The following is a 16,546-nucleotide window of genomic DNA, read 5'->3' as shown; positions in this document are numbered from 1 at the left end:
TAAAAATGTGTTACCTATATTGTGTCAAGTCAACATTAATGTTAATTTTCCTACAGGGCCTTTTGAAATTACGAGAAAAGACAACAGTTTGTTTTACTCCTGTATAATATAGCTTAATCGAAAAATGCTACTTTACAAAATGATTTTAAAAAATCACAACAAATGTATCTAAAAACTGATGACAAAATCGTGAGAATCTGATAAAAAATAAAAAATTTATAAAACATCAAACTTGGCCAATATTTCAGGGTGGCGGAATTTTGTGCCGGCGAGTGTATATTCCAGGCATGTAAAGTCAAACTAACTTGCTTCCCCACCATTTCCGGTGCCATAGTTAATACTGTTTTAAAGATATTACTTGTTTTATGGAGAGGGAGTGGGGTATCAAACCAATATAAAAGATAATAGCTTGTGATCTATCCTTACCGAGCAACAAGTTAGTCAACAAAAAGTGTCCAAAATGGTTGCTTTGCATCAAAATCAACAGGCCGTCCTCTGTTTGTTTATTTTCAGCGTTACCTATACCCGCATTGTTCACCAATATATCCAACCTACAATACAAAAAAAATGTTCTTCACATAACCACCATAACTAAGGAGTTTCTTCATACCTTTCTTCGGTGGCATTAATATCCTTGGCGAATTCCCGCACAGACTTAAAGGATGCCAAATCCAGCTGCTTGAAAACGACATTTTCGTTATCGGTTTCTCGGATGATCCTTTGGACCGCGTCTTGACCTCTCGATTCACTTCTACAGGCTAAAATAACTCTGGCCCCACGTTTTGCGAAATCCGCCGCAGTTTCATATCCTATACCTGATTAGATGTGCATAACAAGTAAATTTAATAAGCAATATAGAATATAAGCAATAAGCCTTACCTGTATTAGCGCCAGTGATAACAGCAGTTTTACCCACTAAACAGACGTTACTCCTACACCATCCTGTTGTTAATTTAATATATAGTTTAATAATGATTAAAACAATTATGGCCCAAATTAGAAGGCACGTTATACAACCCATTTTCGATATACCTTTACTAATACTACTTGCTATTTATATAGCGTTGCGGTGACTCGACGACTCTTTATCGCTTTTATCTCGAATGCTCGAAATTGAAACTGATAATTCAAAAATAGAAAATGAAACAATAATAGGCATTTTAAATGTAAATGTATTTAATGAGAAATATATCGTCATACGTATATGGTAAAAAATACTTTCAGAAAAATATCACAAAATCAACAATTATAAGTAATAAAGTGCCAAGAAAATTTAAATGTTTTAAGTCTTAAATGAGTAGAAAATGCCGCGCATCCCCTTATAATTCTTTCTCTGGAATGTCTTCTGAGGTATCCAACTATATTTAACATAAAACGTGTATTAAAATCTATAAAGTATAACAAAAAAAAATTAAATTAAAAAAAAATATGTAAAAAGTCGTTTGGAGCTTGAACCAAGAGGTGTTAAGATCAAACGAAAAAATATTTGTGGTAAAATGTTTTTATCAATTAGCATTTTCTGCATTTGACCCATTAATACCTAGCGTCCCTTATAAGGGACCAGCAAATTCCTTGCGATAAAAAAAAGTGGGGATACATCGAGCACTTAGAGTTGCAAAGCGTATTTAGCAGATTTGATTCGACGTGTCAGGCGTTTTTGTTATCTATTTCTCGCGAAATTATTGTAAAATACGTTACTACATAATGTTGTGTCCCTTATAAGGGACGCTAAGCGCTATGTCTCCTTTATTGCAGATTGACCTTAGCTCAACTAATGGACTGTTTAGAGGAGGATGACGACTTGCCGGAATCTAACATCTATATTTTACCTCCAGATGATGGAAATGAGACCGAAGTTGATAGCGACGAATCTGACAACGAGCATGCAGCGAATATAAATCACCTACCTCGCGGAATCCTATCTCAGGAATGTGAAATAGCTTACGTAAATGACTCTGACGATTCTGACCCTGAAAATTTACTGCCCTTATCTGTCCTTCAGAAAAACCTAAAAGGCAATAACCATACAAAGCGACAAACAGAGTACGCGTACCAAAAATCAAGATGGCGGGAGCCTGATTCTGATACTGGCCGAGTAAATAATAGTGACCTTGTGATTGTCTGTAACCCTAGTAAACCCTCACAAAATGCAAAAAATGCAACTACCCCGGTTGATTTTTTCAAATTGTTTTTCAATGAAGAACTTTTGACGTTGATTATTACGGTATGCACGGCAGAAATATGTAGAACTAAATTTTACTCTGGACGAACTGCATGTGGTACTAGGAGCGTTTCTTTTATCGGGATATGAAAAATATCCAAACAGAAGACTCTCTTGGTCGAGTGAAGAAGATATCCCAAAAATATTACAAAACAGCATGCGTCGAAATCGGTTTGAGACTCTACTAAAGTATATTCACTTAAATGACAATTCAAAATTACCCCAAGACGACATGCTTTATAAATTGAGACCCTTGATAGATCATCTAAACCTGCATTTTAGAACACACAATAGCTTTGATGAGAATTTATCCATTGACGAGAGCATTGGTGCCATATTATGGAAAACATTATGCCAAGCAATACGTTCGGGGTAAGCCCATAAGATTTGGCTACAAAAAATGGGGTATTTGTTCGAGTAGCGAGAGATTTATACCGGAAAAAATCAAAACAAAGAAAAAGAAAAGAAATTTGGTTCGGGTGGAGATGTAATACTATCTTTACTAGAGCAAGTCGAATTACCTTCAGGTAAGGGTTATAAAATTTTTATGGATAATTACTTTACAGGCCTTCCTCTCTTTGACATTTATCGAAAAACAATTATTGTGCCACAATAAGAGATAATCGTTTAGAGAAATGTCCGGTACAAACTAAGAAGGAATGGAATAAACAGCAAAGGGGAAGCTATAAGTAATATCGAAATGACACCAGCATGCTCGTACAATGGAAAGATAATAAAGTTGTTTCTGTTGCATCCAATGTTGAAACCACTAAAGTAACTAACACACTTCGTTGGGACAGGGTCACCTGATCTAAGAAGACCGTTCCTCAGCCGAAAATAGTAGCCATATGGGTGGTGTGGACAAATTAGATAGTCTTGTTGCGGCTTATAGATCAAGATTTCGACAAAGGAAATGGTATTGGCCACTAGTCGTATATTTATTAGATGTATCTGTTGTGAATGCTTGGTTACTTATGCGAAAATTGAAAACAAATCATCCTGACTCTGTTAGTTTATTGGCGTTTCGACGATACATATCGCTAAGTTTTTTGAAAAGTTTTGGTACTAAATCCCTGCAAGGAAAAACCAGAGTGCCTCGACCATTACATGACGTACGATTCGATAATATTGGACATCTGATAGTCTACAATGAAACCGACCGCCGATGTGCCCTATGTGGAAAAAAAGTCAATTCATCTGCGAAAAGTGTAACATTGCATTGCATCCTAAAATTTGTTTCAAACTTTACCATGATAACTAAAATATAATGTAATATATACAAAACTTAATAAACATGTTATCTTACTTGAATTATTTTTTTCCTTTTGCCCAGCGTCCCTCTAAAGGGACGCCCTAAAGCTTAAACTTAACTATTACTTAAAAAACATTTTTTTATGTTTATTAGACTCATAATAAGGTATTTTTTCTAATTATAATTTAAAAATAAAACAAAAACTAACTTTGGGCACTAATGGGTTAAATTAGTTAAGAAGAGCACGATATAAATTGAGTAATATTAATAAACAACAGTTAGTAACGAACCGGGTTATTTTATTTTCCGGTTTTAACGTATCAACGACGTTATTTTACATTAGGGAGTGGAGAGCTCTCCATAGCTTAATCATGTTTAATAAAATAGTCTTTAAAAAATGGCCCAACCTGTCCTAAAAATTTTGATTTAAATTTAATGCACATGTTCATGATGCCCAATTCAACTTCGCCATGTCAAGATACTATATTATTTGAACAGTGGCGTAACTACCGGTGTTTCACTGTGTTCCATCGAACACGGGCCCCCGGAGCGAGGGGGCCCCGAAGGCATACCAAGGATAACCGCAAAATCTCGACGAAGTCGTGATTTTGAGGTTAGAAGTGCGAAAAAATAATATAATTTTATTCACGTGTAAAAATATTTTATAAAGTATTTTACGATCTTTTTTGTACTTCTTGCGTGCATGATTCCATACAAAATCTGTCATTGTAAGTTTTGAAATACAGTTAAAAAATATAAATAAATTAGACAACACTTTTTATACATAACTTTTGTCAATTATACTCAAAAATTAACTTATTGATTTAAAATTTTTTGCTTTTTTAAATTTCTAATAGAAAACACCATAATTTGCGCGATACATTTGTTTTAACTTTATAAACATTATTTTATACAGGAAAATTAATTCACAAATTTTTATCCTTTCCAGGTCAACTAGATGATGTTGGGCAATCTAGTCACGGTTTCAATTTTTCAGAATCAAATCAGCAAGATTTTTCTAAAGGTACTAAATACTGTAACAGTTTAGAAAAAAATTTGACTGAACCGATTCTTAATAATGACAAAGGACATTATAATGAAGATGCAAATCTGACAACAGCAGAAAAACGTCACTTAGTTGAGGTAGGACCTTGTCGCCCTACGAATTATACGTTTCCTCGTGACAAAAATGGAAGAAGTTTCTTCACTCATTATTACCAAACTATATCAAAGTCTGGACTCGTTATTCAACGTTCCTGGTTAGGCTACTCAATAATTTTAGACAAATGTTACTGCCAGCCTTACTGGCTTTTTTCCAACTTGAAAGATTCGTTTGTTAAGGGCTTCAATGATTGGATTCATTTAAAGCAAGCAATTTCTCGTCATGAAGAAAGTAAAGATCATTATCTTTCTTGTCGCACGTATGATATGTGGCGTATGGGTAAAATTGTCGATATTCAACTTGACTCTTCTATTCAAAAAGAAATTTCTTATTGGCAACAAGTTTTGAAAAGAATAATTGATGTAACTTTAACTTTAACATCTTGCAATTTAGCGTTTAGAAGTCACGATGAATCTATTAATTCCTCTAATCCTGGAAATTTTTTGTCTGTAATACAACTTTTGGCTAAGTACGACCATGTGTTGAAAAATTTGTTGGATAAAAAAACGAAAAATTCAATCACCTATCTCAGTCCTACAATTCAAAACGAAATAATCAACTTGATAGGAAACAATGTGAAGCAAAAAATTTTTTCTGACATAAAGGATGCTCCTTTTTATTCTGTGATAGTAGATTCCACTCAAGATATTTCAAAAATTGATCAGTTGAGTATCATTATACGTTACGTTATGCTGGAATATGAAAGTCAAAAACCGTCAAGAATTGTCATCAAAGAGTCTTTTCTTGGCTTTTTTCCTACAGTTAGTCAAACAGGAGCGCATCTTGCTAAAAAAATAGTTGACTTTCTTGTTGAAAATAAATTATCTTTGAAAAAGCTATGCGGTCAAGGTTATGATGGAGCTGCAAATATGAGTGGTTGTTATAAAGGTCTACAAGCAGAAATTTCCAAACTTTCTCCAAATGCAGTATATGTTCATTGTGCAGCACATAATTTGAATTTAGTTCTCAATGATTCAGTAAAATCTGTCACTGAAATTGAAAAATTTTATAGTCTTGTTCAAGAGATTTACGTTTTTTTCGGCAACAGCATAAAACGTTGGGCTTTACTCCAATCTGAATCATCAAATATAATTGTGACTTTGAAAAGATTAAATCCTACTAGATGGTCTTCACGTCACGATGCGCTTCGTGCTCTTCGCTTCAGATACATTGATATTTTGAAAATATTGACTCGTGTAACATTAACTTCTGAAGACAAAGTTGAGAGAGCGAATGCACTATCCTTGCGACAGAATTTAGAAAAATTTGATACAGTACTTCTGATTGTTATTGAAAGTAAGATTTTGTATGTCGTTGACTTTGTTTCAAAAGAATTACAAAATTTAAAACAAGATGTTCAACGTGCTTCTGTAATGTTCAAGGATACATTTGAAAAAATAAGCAACTTTCGTAATGACTTTGAAATTTTCAAAAAGGAGGCCACCGAATTAGCAAAAACGTGGGGCACCGCAGAAGTTTTCACTGTTAAAAGAAAACGTCTCCCTAAAATAATGTTTGATAACAAAAGTGGCCATCATTCCATCACTGATGATGAAGAATATTTTAAGATCAATGTTTTTTATCGAACCTTAGATATATTGACGACTCAGTTGAAAGAACGTAGTGGCAGTCTCGTTAATATCAACAGCACGTTTTGCATTGTATCTCCTTCGTATTTGACGAGTTCGTCTGATGGCGAAATATTCAATGCAGCGACTGAATTTCATGAAAGATACTCTGAAGATGTTTCTTGTGAATTAGGAAATCAGTTGCTATCTTTCAAAGCTTGTTTTGGCAACAGTGTAAAGAAAATGGAGTCAACGAAACAAATGTGAGAATTAATTTTGGTTGAAATTAATTTGGCTTCTTAGAAATAATAACGGCTTGTTACATGTTTTTGACTATCCCAGTTACTATTGCGAGTGCAGAAAGATCATTTTCAAAACTGAAAATCATCAAAAACTTTCTAAGATCCACAATGGGACAAGAAAGACGAAGTTCATTAAGTTTACTGTCAATAGAAAATAAAACTGCACGAAACCCTGATATTTGTCAGTTGAGGCATTTGCAGAAGCCCAAGCACGAAAGAAACATTTTTAATGAATATGTTTATGCGTACCTACTGTAAAATTTAATTGGTTAAGACAATCATCTTCGGCATTTTTGATTAATACAACAAAACCTATGTAATTTTCATTATAAAAATATTTTTATTCAATAAATTATTTTGAGATTGAAAAATGATTGTATTTTCACTTATGATATGCAAGGACCGAAAAAACAGGGGGCGGAGGGGGCCCCCGTTAGTGTAGGGGGCCCCGTACGATTTTTCGAACACAGCAAATTTCACCGTTGTTACGCCACTGTTTTTAAAAGATCATTTAGTTATCAACTAACAGTTAACTGCTGTATAATAAGGCAATAAATCCTTAGTTTCTCGCTTATCCAAGATTTAAGGGTACGGTTATGAATGTTTTGCGACAAATATTTGTATAATACTCTTAATAATTAGTATTCTAATATATGGTGTCTCAGTTTGTGTGAAAAAGTGTTAATAAATTACAAATAAACATAATTTTCTATGCATTTTTCACTATACATACTTGAGGCCTTTTGTTGATAGTTTTTGATGTGTTCCTGGCATTTGAAATAATTTTTCTTGTTTTTCAGACCTCTTAACTAACTGTGCAAGTCGCTTTAAAATTTCAAACGTTTTTACATGTTTTCCATAACAGCAAAGATAATACTACTACGGGTATTCGTAGTAGTATTATCTTTGATAACAATCCAAGAGTTCAAAGATTTACAGTCACCTTCGGGAATTTATGACTTAATTTCAAATTTATTTCAGAAATTTAAAGTCATGTTTATTGTGCATGTAATTTTCCAATTTTTAATTAATATCCGGATTAATTTTTCATATTTTCCAAGAGTTTGGAAGAATTGTTTCTTCCAGGTATTAAAAGTAATTTTTCATTTTATTCCAGAGCTTTAAATAAAATTGTGCTTTTCCAGGCTTCTGGGGCGACGTTTACACTATTTAGGGACTTTTTTTTCAATAAAATAATTTATCACATTTATCAAGCTTCTGAAAAAATGTTTTAATCTTCCAGGAATGTGGAACAATTTTTCATCGTTATTTTTATGTTCTTTAAAATTTTCCACGTCTTTTATTCCATGATATAATTTTCTAAGCTATTTTCATTGAATTTAAAAGAATTTGAGTATTATAGTGTTTGTTTTGTTGAAATATTTCGTGTGTCCCTGAAATTTGAAAAGAAATCTGTTTTTCACACTCCAGGACAAATTAAGGTTTAAGGTTTTTGTGGAATTCAATTAAAGTGTCTCCTGGAATTTAAAAGAATTCTTCAGATCGGGCTGTTAGAGGGAATAAAGTTTCTTGTTCTCTAGGCTTTTGTAAAATGTTTCCTTTATGTTTTACAGTTTACTTAATTAATCTTTTTTATATAAATACTTTAAAAAGTATAAGTACTTTATAAGAATATTAAAAAAAAAAAATTGTGGTGTTCCTCTTGGTATCAAACTCCATTCACCATCTTAGTGAAAACTGTGAGATTCAACGTTTAATTTTACCTATTTACTGGCTCTAAGGTAACCATTGCCCGACTAAAAGCCCGAAAAATATTGGGAATATATTCTGCCATATTCCCGGCATTTTTCAGACTTCTATATAAATATTTATAAAAATAAGTTTTATTTACTAACATGTAAGTATTCGGCCAAAAATATCCTTAATATCATATTGAGATTTTCGACGGTTTTAATATCAATTATATTCCTGTCGTCGTTAGGAGTGTGCCATTCTTTCGGGAATGGAATCGGAATCAGATGAAGAATTGGCACATCTGGTTAAATTTGACAAATTAAAAAACCAGCTGAAAATTTAAAGTTTTTACTCACTTCTCCTTAAAAATGGTAAGTGATCATCCTCAATGTTCCCAGTGAAAAAGTCCCTCCTAATAAAATACTTCGTATCCCTCGGATTGAGCAATCGAAGCTTCTCCAAACGGTCTTCTGCACCAGCCAGTCTTGAAAACCTAAAAAATCACCTTTTAACTGAAGTTCTTCAATGAAACCCTCAACTCTCCTCACCATCCGGAAGTGTCAGCAAAATAATTAAAAAAATTAACATTCCTATGCCCAATCAAGTCTAACAGTACCAGCATATCGATCTTTTGCAAGTCACTAACTTGCTCTCCGGTGGTCCTCGTTAATCCCCGCTTTTTGTGCATTTCGCCAGCCAAATGACGCGCCCCATAAATCGAATCTTTGGGGCCCCAGCTCTCAAAAGCCTCCTCACCGTCGAAAAACACTAACTTCAAACTGAGATTATCATTCGATTTTATTGAGTCTAAATGTGGTTTGAGCACTTTGGCTAAGTTGAGCAACATGGCACATGGGACCGCGGAATCTATAGCACCTAAAAAACCCCTTACTTTTGAACATCTGATATGAATTTATAACCTCACTTTACGATTAAAAATATTGTTTATTACATAATATTTAAGTATTCGTTTACAATTAATATATCATTTTTATAAACCTATGCAGTTTAGAACCAGATGTTAGCATGTCCAATGATATTAGCATATTTTAACATATAAGTAGTGTTCAATTTCATTTCATCATAACAAATTCCGTTTGTTTAAAATAATATAGAAAAATTTTGAATTCTTATATGGATTTTTTTCCTTTATTGTCAAATATCTGAGCAATGTTAAAAATATATATCATTAAGATTTATGTGAATTGAAGAGTGGTCGAGCTAAATGATCTAAGTGCCAAAATATACATTTTCGTTTTTTTTCTCTCAATATATTCTATGTGCCAGCGCCAATATCCTACTATGAGATCTAAGTGCCAATTTCACCCTATAGGGCTTGCAAACGAAGTCCAAAGATGGGCCCACCTCTATGTCCGGCATCATATTCTTTGCTAATTGATCTAAGTGCCGATATGCAGGTCGATATTCTAGGTTGGTTTGTCGTTAGATTCGATTGTTATTGTCTGTGTATTTATATGTTAAAGTAATTACAATTAACTCTATTGCGTTTGGCGATAATACAAATACGAAATCAAGAAGAAAAGAACAGAGTGAAGCTAGATTGAGTAAAAAAACCTTATGTTACACAAAAATCAAAGCTGCAAAAACCTGGAAAAGCTGTTCCCAAAAATGAGGTTAGTACGAGATTTTTAACGATATTTCGCTTGAAATTTTAGACCGCTTGCGGCGCGGCCCGATAGTCAAATCTTTGTAGCCGATAGTTACATTACCCTGAGATTTTTTTATTTCAGATCACCTGTAAATATAAATTTAGCTGTAGGGATGTGATTGATATTAAAGGTAAGCTTTTCGATCTATACCATGGCCTTGAACTCAACGAGCAAGGTAGCTATCTCATGGGATTATTGCAAGGTTGATGGGGATGAGGCATTGTTAGGCGTAAAAAGGGGGGCATACAACCTTCAAGGATAAACGAGGAGGTTGTAAAAAATTCAAGTACACTCTTCATGATAGATGGTAAAAGACCACATCAAAAGCTTTCCGAGGGACGAGAGCCACTACAGCCGTTCAAAAAGTGAAAAAGAATATCTCAGTCCGGACCTTAATGTCTATAAGCTATTCAACGCTTTTAAAATAAAACATCCTGGTTGCACTATAACATACAAATTCTATAGAAGAGTTTTTATAAAGGATTTTCCAAATCTTTCTTTTAGAAGGCCTAGAGTTGATACATGCAAGACTTGTGATTTACTTTTTTTAAGAAGCAAGGACATAGACTTTAATGTATCAAGAAAAGCTAAAAACGAGCTGGAGTTGCATCATAGAAAAACAGATAAAGCTCTAAAGGTCATTCTAGAAGACAGTGCGCGTAGTACTCTTCCAGGTAGCGATACCTGTACCATTACCATGGATCTACAGAAAGTTTTTCCCTACCAAAATTAACGCATACTAGTATGTATTACAGCCGCCAGTTGTCATGCTACAATTTTGGAATACATGTGCAAGATACGTCAGATGGGATCATGTGCATCTGGCATTAAGGACTGTCGGGCCGAGGTGCATGGCAACCAAATGGAATCATGTCTTCTACAAGCCTTAAACACAGGTCAGCTTTCAATTTATAAGCAAAAACTATGTATATGGAGTGACAACTGCGCAGGGCAATTAAAAAACCGAATGTTAATTTTCTTATACATTTTATTAATAGCCAATGAACATTTTGACACCATCGACCATACATTTTTAGTTTCCGGCCATAGTTTTTCGTCTTCAGATAGAGATTTTGCCCTTATCGAGAAACAAGCAAAACGTTCTAAGCTTCAGACAGTAAATGATGTCAAAACGGCAATTGCGGCTGCTAGACCTTCCAGGCCATACAGACTCTTAGATATGGGTGAATGTACTTTTTTTGATTTTGATAAACTATCATCAAAACTTATAAATACAACTAAACTAGGTATTACACAAGCGTCGTGGTTACGTGTGACGAAAGAAGAGCCCGGCATAGTATTGTACGAGAAAAATTTCAGTGACTTAATAGGATGGGAGAAGTGCCGTGTATTAAAAAAGGGTGTGACTGTGCAAAATTTAAAGTCGGTTGAGCTCTAAGCCTTGCCTGCTGTTGAGCAAATAAAGGAAAGTAAAAAAAAACACCTTCGTGCAATGCTAAAGTACATTGATCAGGACAATACGTCACTGTAAAGACATAGGGGCGTATCTCAAAAAAAGCCATTTTTGAAATAAGCCTCGTAAAGATTATATTTTTGAGAGTAGTATTATATGGCAGAAGTGCGTATCTATCTACCTACCCATTCCGTAAATAGGTCTGGACCTAACTCACGTAAGAACGGTATATAATATGACGAAGGGGCTTAACTCCACTTACGCCCAAATGTCGTATTTTAAAACTGTATCGTTTGTGTTCCGCCCCAATCACACCACGCTAGGGATGTGCGATACTGAGGAAAGTACCGGTATTTCGGATCATATCGTACCGTTTTAAAAGTACCGGTTGGTTACAATATCGACAAGTTCAGTACCGATATTCCAAGTACCGGTACGATTTAACTAAATATATATATATTTTTTAAATGTTAAATTAGCGCGGACTGGTATGGTCAATACTGATATTTTTAGTATTATTTATTAAAATATTATTTATTAACAGCATTTATTTCGAAATAACTACAAGTGAAAATTTGACATTTGTCGTCACTTTACAATTAAAACCGAACAACAGAAAACATTAAAACGTAAGACAAAAATAATTATTCTAGAAATTGAAAAATAATTACAAATGCCAGTAACTTAATTCTAACGAATTTAAAAATAATAGCCTTGAAAGTCTATCTCCAAGAAGTCTGTTACGGCATTCATCCATTATCGCATCAGCCTTTGAAAATAGGCGTTCAGAAAATGGGTTGCATCTGCCAACACTACGGATAAACATAAACAGAAAAACAGAAGGAAACAGGAGTAAATCCGTCCTTCACTGCTTCATTTATATTAATTCATGTGGTATCTTTTTGATTAAATTAAATTTATTTCATAGCATTCTTCGATACGGGAGGGATACGATAGATACTGCATAAAACTCAAACGGATCGGACCATATCGTACGTTAAAGTACCGGTACAAAATACCGAGTATCGGAAGAAAAAATACTGGTACTCGAGAAAATCGTATCGTATCGCACATCCTTACACCACGCGACGTGCGCGCCGGTAAACAATAACAACCTAACGTAAAATAGTTTATAAACAAACGTTTTATTAGTGTGTTGACTAATGGTGAGGTTTATTACTGCAATAATTCTATTTTATAGTGGATTTTGGGAGTTTCTGGTGGTTAGTAATTGGTATTGTATAGGAGGTTTTGTTTTTATGAATTGTATTCTACAAAGAATTTACTTTTATTATAGATTAAAGGATCCACAAGGTTAGCTTGTTAAAATGGAAGTAGTTGTAAGATGGCAAACGGAAAATGTCGTTTTAATTAGCCAAATAGAGTGTGTCAATAAATCAGATACGGTAGTGAAAATGGGTACTGAAATAAAAATGTATTGGAAGCCGCATAAGAAATGGTATTTCGGAACAGTGATTGCGATCGAAAATAGCTTCACTAGTAGTGATAGCGACTCTGATGATATTCCATTAAATTTGTTGTCTAAAAACTCATTAGGCGATAGCGAAGAAGATCTTCCGCTTCAGAAGTTAAGAGAGAAGCTTACTGGTGCAAATAGCATTCCACTCAAGATTGCAGCTAGTGTTGAAGTGGAAAAACCGAGGGAAAAACCTAAAGAAAATACAATACCTCTCAGTAATGAGAAAGTTTTTGGTATTAGCAATGAACTGTTCTCCGACTCCGAACCGTGCGAATTTCAAGATAATTCGGATAAAGATCCGATATACATTCGGCACTGTGAAGTTCCACATTGCAGAGAAACAGATGAGGTATTTGCTGCGTGTCCAAATTGCCTGCGCTTATTGTGTTGGACTCATTTCTCCGAGGATGGTACGTGTCAGCGCATGCATGAGCTTCCTGTAGTCAGCTTAATAGAAGAGATTTCAGAAGTACCAGAGGACTTCACAGTTGATGGAAATTCTAAGGTAATCTGTCTCATAGATTTGACTGAACACAAGAAGGAAAATTAAAAAAAAGTTGCTTTCCATCTTAGAAATCTAGGTGTAGCATATTTTAGTTATAATAGTAAAAAGCAAATACCTGCCAGGAAGGTTCTTCGACCCAGGTGTAGTGGTTCTTTTTGTAATAAAGTAGGGAAAAAATGTTTAATAGTAACAGATGAAGAACGTCACAACATTCTAAATGACTTTTATGGGACTGGAAATTTACAACTTCAGAGGGAATTTGTAGCTCGGTTTGTAAAGCGTAGAGATACCAAACAGAAAACAACAGAAAAAGGCCATGTTTCTAGACGGGAAAAAAGTAACTATTACTTTTTGCCGGGGAATGACTCAATACCAATACCTGTGTGCAAAACAATGTTTCTTAATACTATAGGCATTACTGATAAATTTGTATGTAATACCTTAGCCAAATTACAAGAAACTGGTATTATTGACAAAGACAAACGTGGAGGTAGATGTTCAAATTTAAAAAAAACATGATAAATATATTCGACAGCTTATATTAGAACATATTAAAAGATTTCCTCGGATGGAATCGCACTATTGCCGAAAAAACTCCAAGCGTGAATATCTTCACCCTGATCTTACAATTAAAAAAATTTATTAAAAAGAGTATACCAGCAGCATGTAGCCGAAAAAGAGTGTGTTCGGAGTAAGAAGCAGCAAGAAAAAAACGATCCAGACATTTCCAAAGTATGTGCTGTATTCGATCTCCAACAAGTAATTTTTTTACCTATTACCAACGAGAACAAGTTATTTTATAAACGTAGATTAGCGAACTATAACTTCACTATATTTACAATATTAAATCTAAGGAGTGTCATTGTTTTTTATGGCATAAGGGTTTGAGTAAGCGGGGTTCTAGTGAAATTTCTACTTGCTTGTATATCTACCTTAACGAACTTGACCAAAAAGGCACAAAAAATGTTTCTTTGTTTTCTGATGGCTGTAGCAGCCAGAACAAAAATTCCATTGTAGCATCTATGTTATTACATATGGTGAGCTCATCAGAAAACATAGAAACCATTTCACTGCGATTTTTTGAGCCATATCATGGTCAAAGTGAGGGTGATTCTGCACATAGTGCGATTGATAACGCAATTAAAAAAAATCTGGTGATTTATTTGTACCCTCACAGCTAAAACCGATATTAAGATTAGCAAGGCGCCAAAATCTTTATATTGTGCATTCTCTTACATCCAATGATTTTCTAAATTTTAAAGAGCTGTCAAAAAATTTGAACATTCTTTCAGTAAGAAAAGACGATGACGGAAATCCTATCGACTGGAAAATTATTCGCGAAATAATGTTGAAAAAAGAAACCATTGACAAAATTTATTTTAAAAGCAGTCACCTACAAATTGATTATCAATGTGTCACACTAAAACGCACTGCTATGCAAGCTAAATTTGCTCCACCCCGCTTAAATTATCCCTCTGGGCCCAAAATTTCCTCTGAAAAGTTTAACGAACTTAATGAGCTTGTGATAAAACTTCCCGAGCATGTAAGGTTTTACAAGGAATTACCACACTAACAAACATTTATTATTAAAAGTTTAAGTCAATACTAACTTGTAAGATTTGTTGTTGTGTTTTTTTTTTATTTTAGAATTCTGTTTTTCAGTTTAGATCTATGATCTGTATAGACTCAAAGAAAAAAAAATTGTCATTTATTAATAAAACAAACTTGATGTTAATGAGAAAACATATATTTATTTTGGGCGTATGTCATATTTTCCTTTTGAACTTAATTCTATAAAAAGACTTAGGGGCGTATCTTTTTTGAAGGGGGTTATTAACCCTTTCTGAAAAACCCAAGTAATATTCCTTTTAAACCATAAATCCACATACTTTAGTACTATTTATAAGTCAAACATTTTCAACTTTCCATTTTTTTTTATTTAAATAATTATTCAAACATATTATTTTTATAAAAAGTGGCTTAATTTAAAATGCATAATTTTGATATAAGCCCCTATGTCTTTACAGTGACGAATAGAGCATTACATTTGTTTTATTTTCCTTATTTGTCAAGTTTTCTTTGATTTCTAGCAATTTTTAATTTTGGCACTTAGATCACTTAGCTCGACCACTCTTCAATTATTTTTTCATAATCTCAGTTTGTAAATTAGTTTTATTTATTTTTTTGGATACAGATAAAAAAAAATCACTTGAGACAAACAATTAGGTATATATTTTTTATTAACACTATTATAGAATACTCATTCAATAATTATACTGTCCCAAATTACAGTGTTGAAAGTTGTAAGAGGAAATTCTATACCTTATAAATATAGAGTAAGAAATGTTGCCATTACAGGCAAAATCAGATTTTCCAAAATTCCAATAACTGATCAACTTAAAATTCTGTTCTATGAGCAGTTGAGTTGTCATAAGTCTTTGGTTGCTATCAAATTTTGGCAATAAATAAGCCAATTAAAACATAAGTACCCATGGAATTTAAATTCATGAAAAAAACACATAAGAATATTTAAACCAGTTCAATACAATTTGCACAGTAATTCAGTGGAAACTCTACTTACCCACAAAGACTTGATTAGCAAAATATTTGCTGTCATAATGACAGGCGAGCACCAAAAATCGGTCAGCATCAGGGTTTAGTGACCCTATAATGTTTTTAAATGTTAACCGGCCAAAGTTGGGTGTATCCTCTTGAAATTCATCGACTTCGACATCCCAACCTAAGTTTTCCAATTCAGATGAAATATACTTGAAGACTTTTTCATGGTTTTTTGTGCCTACTACTCTAGGGATAAGTATGTTGTCTATTGCCTGATTGAGGTGTGTTACGTTTGATAGGGCAGCCAATTGTTTTATGTCCCCATTGGTAAGTCTTTGGGGTGTGTGAGTTCTCTAAAATTTAACTTTTTTAGGAGATTTGAGAAGCCTTAAAAGGGGACTAACCTGAATCTTTCTCAGTTGATTTGCTGTTCCAATTCCAAAAGCGGAAATCAGGATAATTGATTTTAAAAAAATTGACAACATTTTTGCTTAAATTATATTAAAAATATGTGTACAATATGTTGGCGTTAATTAATTTATGATAAAACGAATATAGAGCTCTACTGGGATATATATATAGCCCCGCCCACGCCTCTACGTACCAAAAAATAAAATCAAAACTTTAATAATGCAGAATAAAATAAAACAAAAAATAAAAAAACTGGAAAATTCATCATTGAATCGCCCACCAGAAAACTTTGTTTTTCTCTAGATTG

At 33.6% G+C, this 16,546-nt stretch overlaps 2 protein-coding genes and 1 long non-coding RNA gene across 5 annotated transcripts in view; 1 reads left to right on the top strand and 2 right to left on the bottom strand.

Moving 5' to 3' along the window:
- Positions 1-1,022, bottom strand: part of LOC126736916 (uncharacterized) — a 27,067-nt gene extending 26,045 nt beyond the window's left edge. The window contains exons 1-3 of the mRNA XM_050441586.1: positions 880-1,022; positions 611-815; positions 427-551 (exon numbers count right to left, since the gene is read on the bottom strand). Of these exons, the coding sequence (XP_050297543.1) occupies positions 427-551; positions 611-815; positions 880-1,021 (472 nt within the window). The 5' untranslated portion in view covers position 1,022. The remainder of the gene's footprint in view (positions 1-426; positions 552-610; positions 816-879) is intronic.
- Positions 983-16,546, bottom strand: LOC126743316 (glutaminyl-peptide cyclotransferase-like). Of its 3 annotated transcripts, none has more exons than XM_050450350.1 (6): positions 16,233-16,546; positions 15,851-16,181; positions 8,749-9,076; positions 8,557-8,693; positions 8,362-8,501; positions 983-1,119 (listed from the first exon to the last, which is right to left on the bottom strand). In XM_050450350.1, exons 1-6 carry the CDS (start codon positions 16,311-16,313, stop codon positions 1,051-1,053), a joined length of 1,086 nt encoding a protein of 361 aa, XP_050306307.1. In that variant the 5' UTR covers positions 16,314-16,546; the 3' UTR covers positions 983-1,050. The 3 variants fall into 3 exon arrangements, with proteins under 3 accessions (XP_050306307.1, XP_050306322.1, XP_050306313.1); XM_050450365.1 differs by lacking the exon at positions 983-1,119 and adding an exon at positions 1,155-1,388 and having other exon boundaries at positions 16,233-16,545; XM_050450356.1 differs by lacking the exon at positions 983-1,119 and adding an exon at positions 1,155-1,358 and having other exon boundaries at positions 16,233-16,545.
- Positions 12,087-15,012, top strand: LOC126743341 (uncharacterized). Its single transcript, XR_007662838.1, has 2 exons — positions 12,087-12,518; positions 12,582-15,012. It is a non-coding gene; the product is annotated as an uncharacterized LOC126743341 (long non-coding RNA).

Source organism: Anthonomus grandis, chromosome 1 (assembly GCF_022605725.1).
Source record: "Anthonomus grandis grandis chromosome 1, icAntGran1.3, whole genome shotgun sequence".
Taxonomy (NCBI): Eukaryota; Metazoa; Arthropoda; class Insecta; order Coleoptera; family Curculionidae; genus Anthonomus; species Anthonomus grandis.
Note: the sequence above shows the minus strand (reverse complement) of the source record. Positions and strands in the feature narration are given on the sequence as shown.

Coding starts and splice junctions, on each gene's coding strand:
- LOC126743316 (XM_050450350.1), bottom strand. CDS start 16,313: ATGTTGTCAATTTTTTTAAAATCAATTATCCTGATTTCCGCTTTTGGA. Junction 9,077..15,850: donor TGCTAATCAAGTCTTTGTGG/GTAAGTAGAGTT, acceptor GGGGTTTTTTAG/GTGCTATAGATTCCGCGGTC. Junction 8,694..8,748: donor TTTGCTGACACTTCCGGATG/GTGAGGAGAGTT, acceptor GTGATTTTTTAG/GTTTTCAAGACTGGCTGGTG.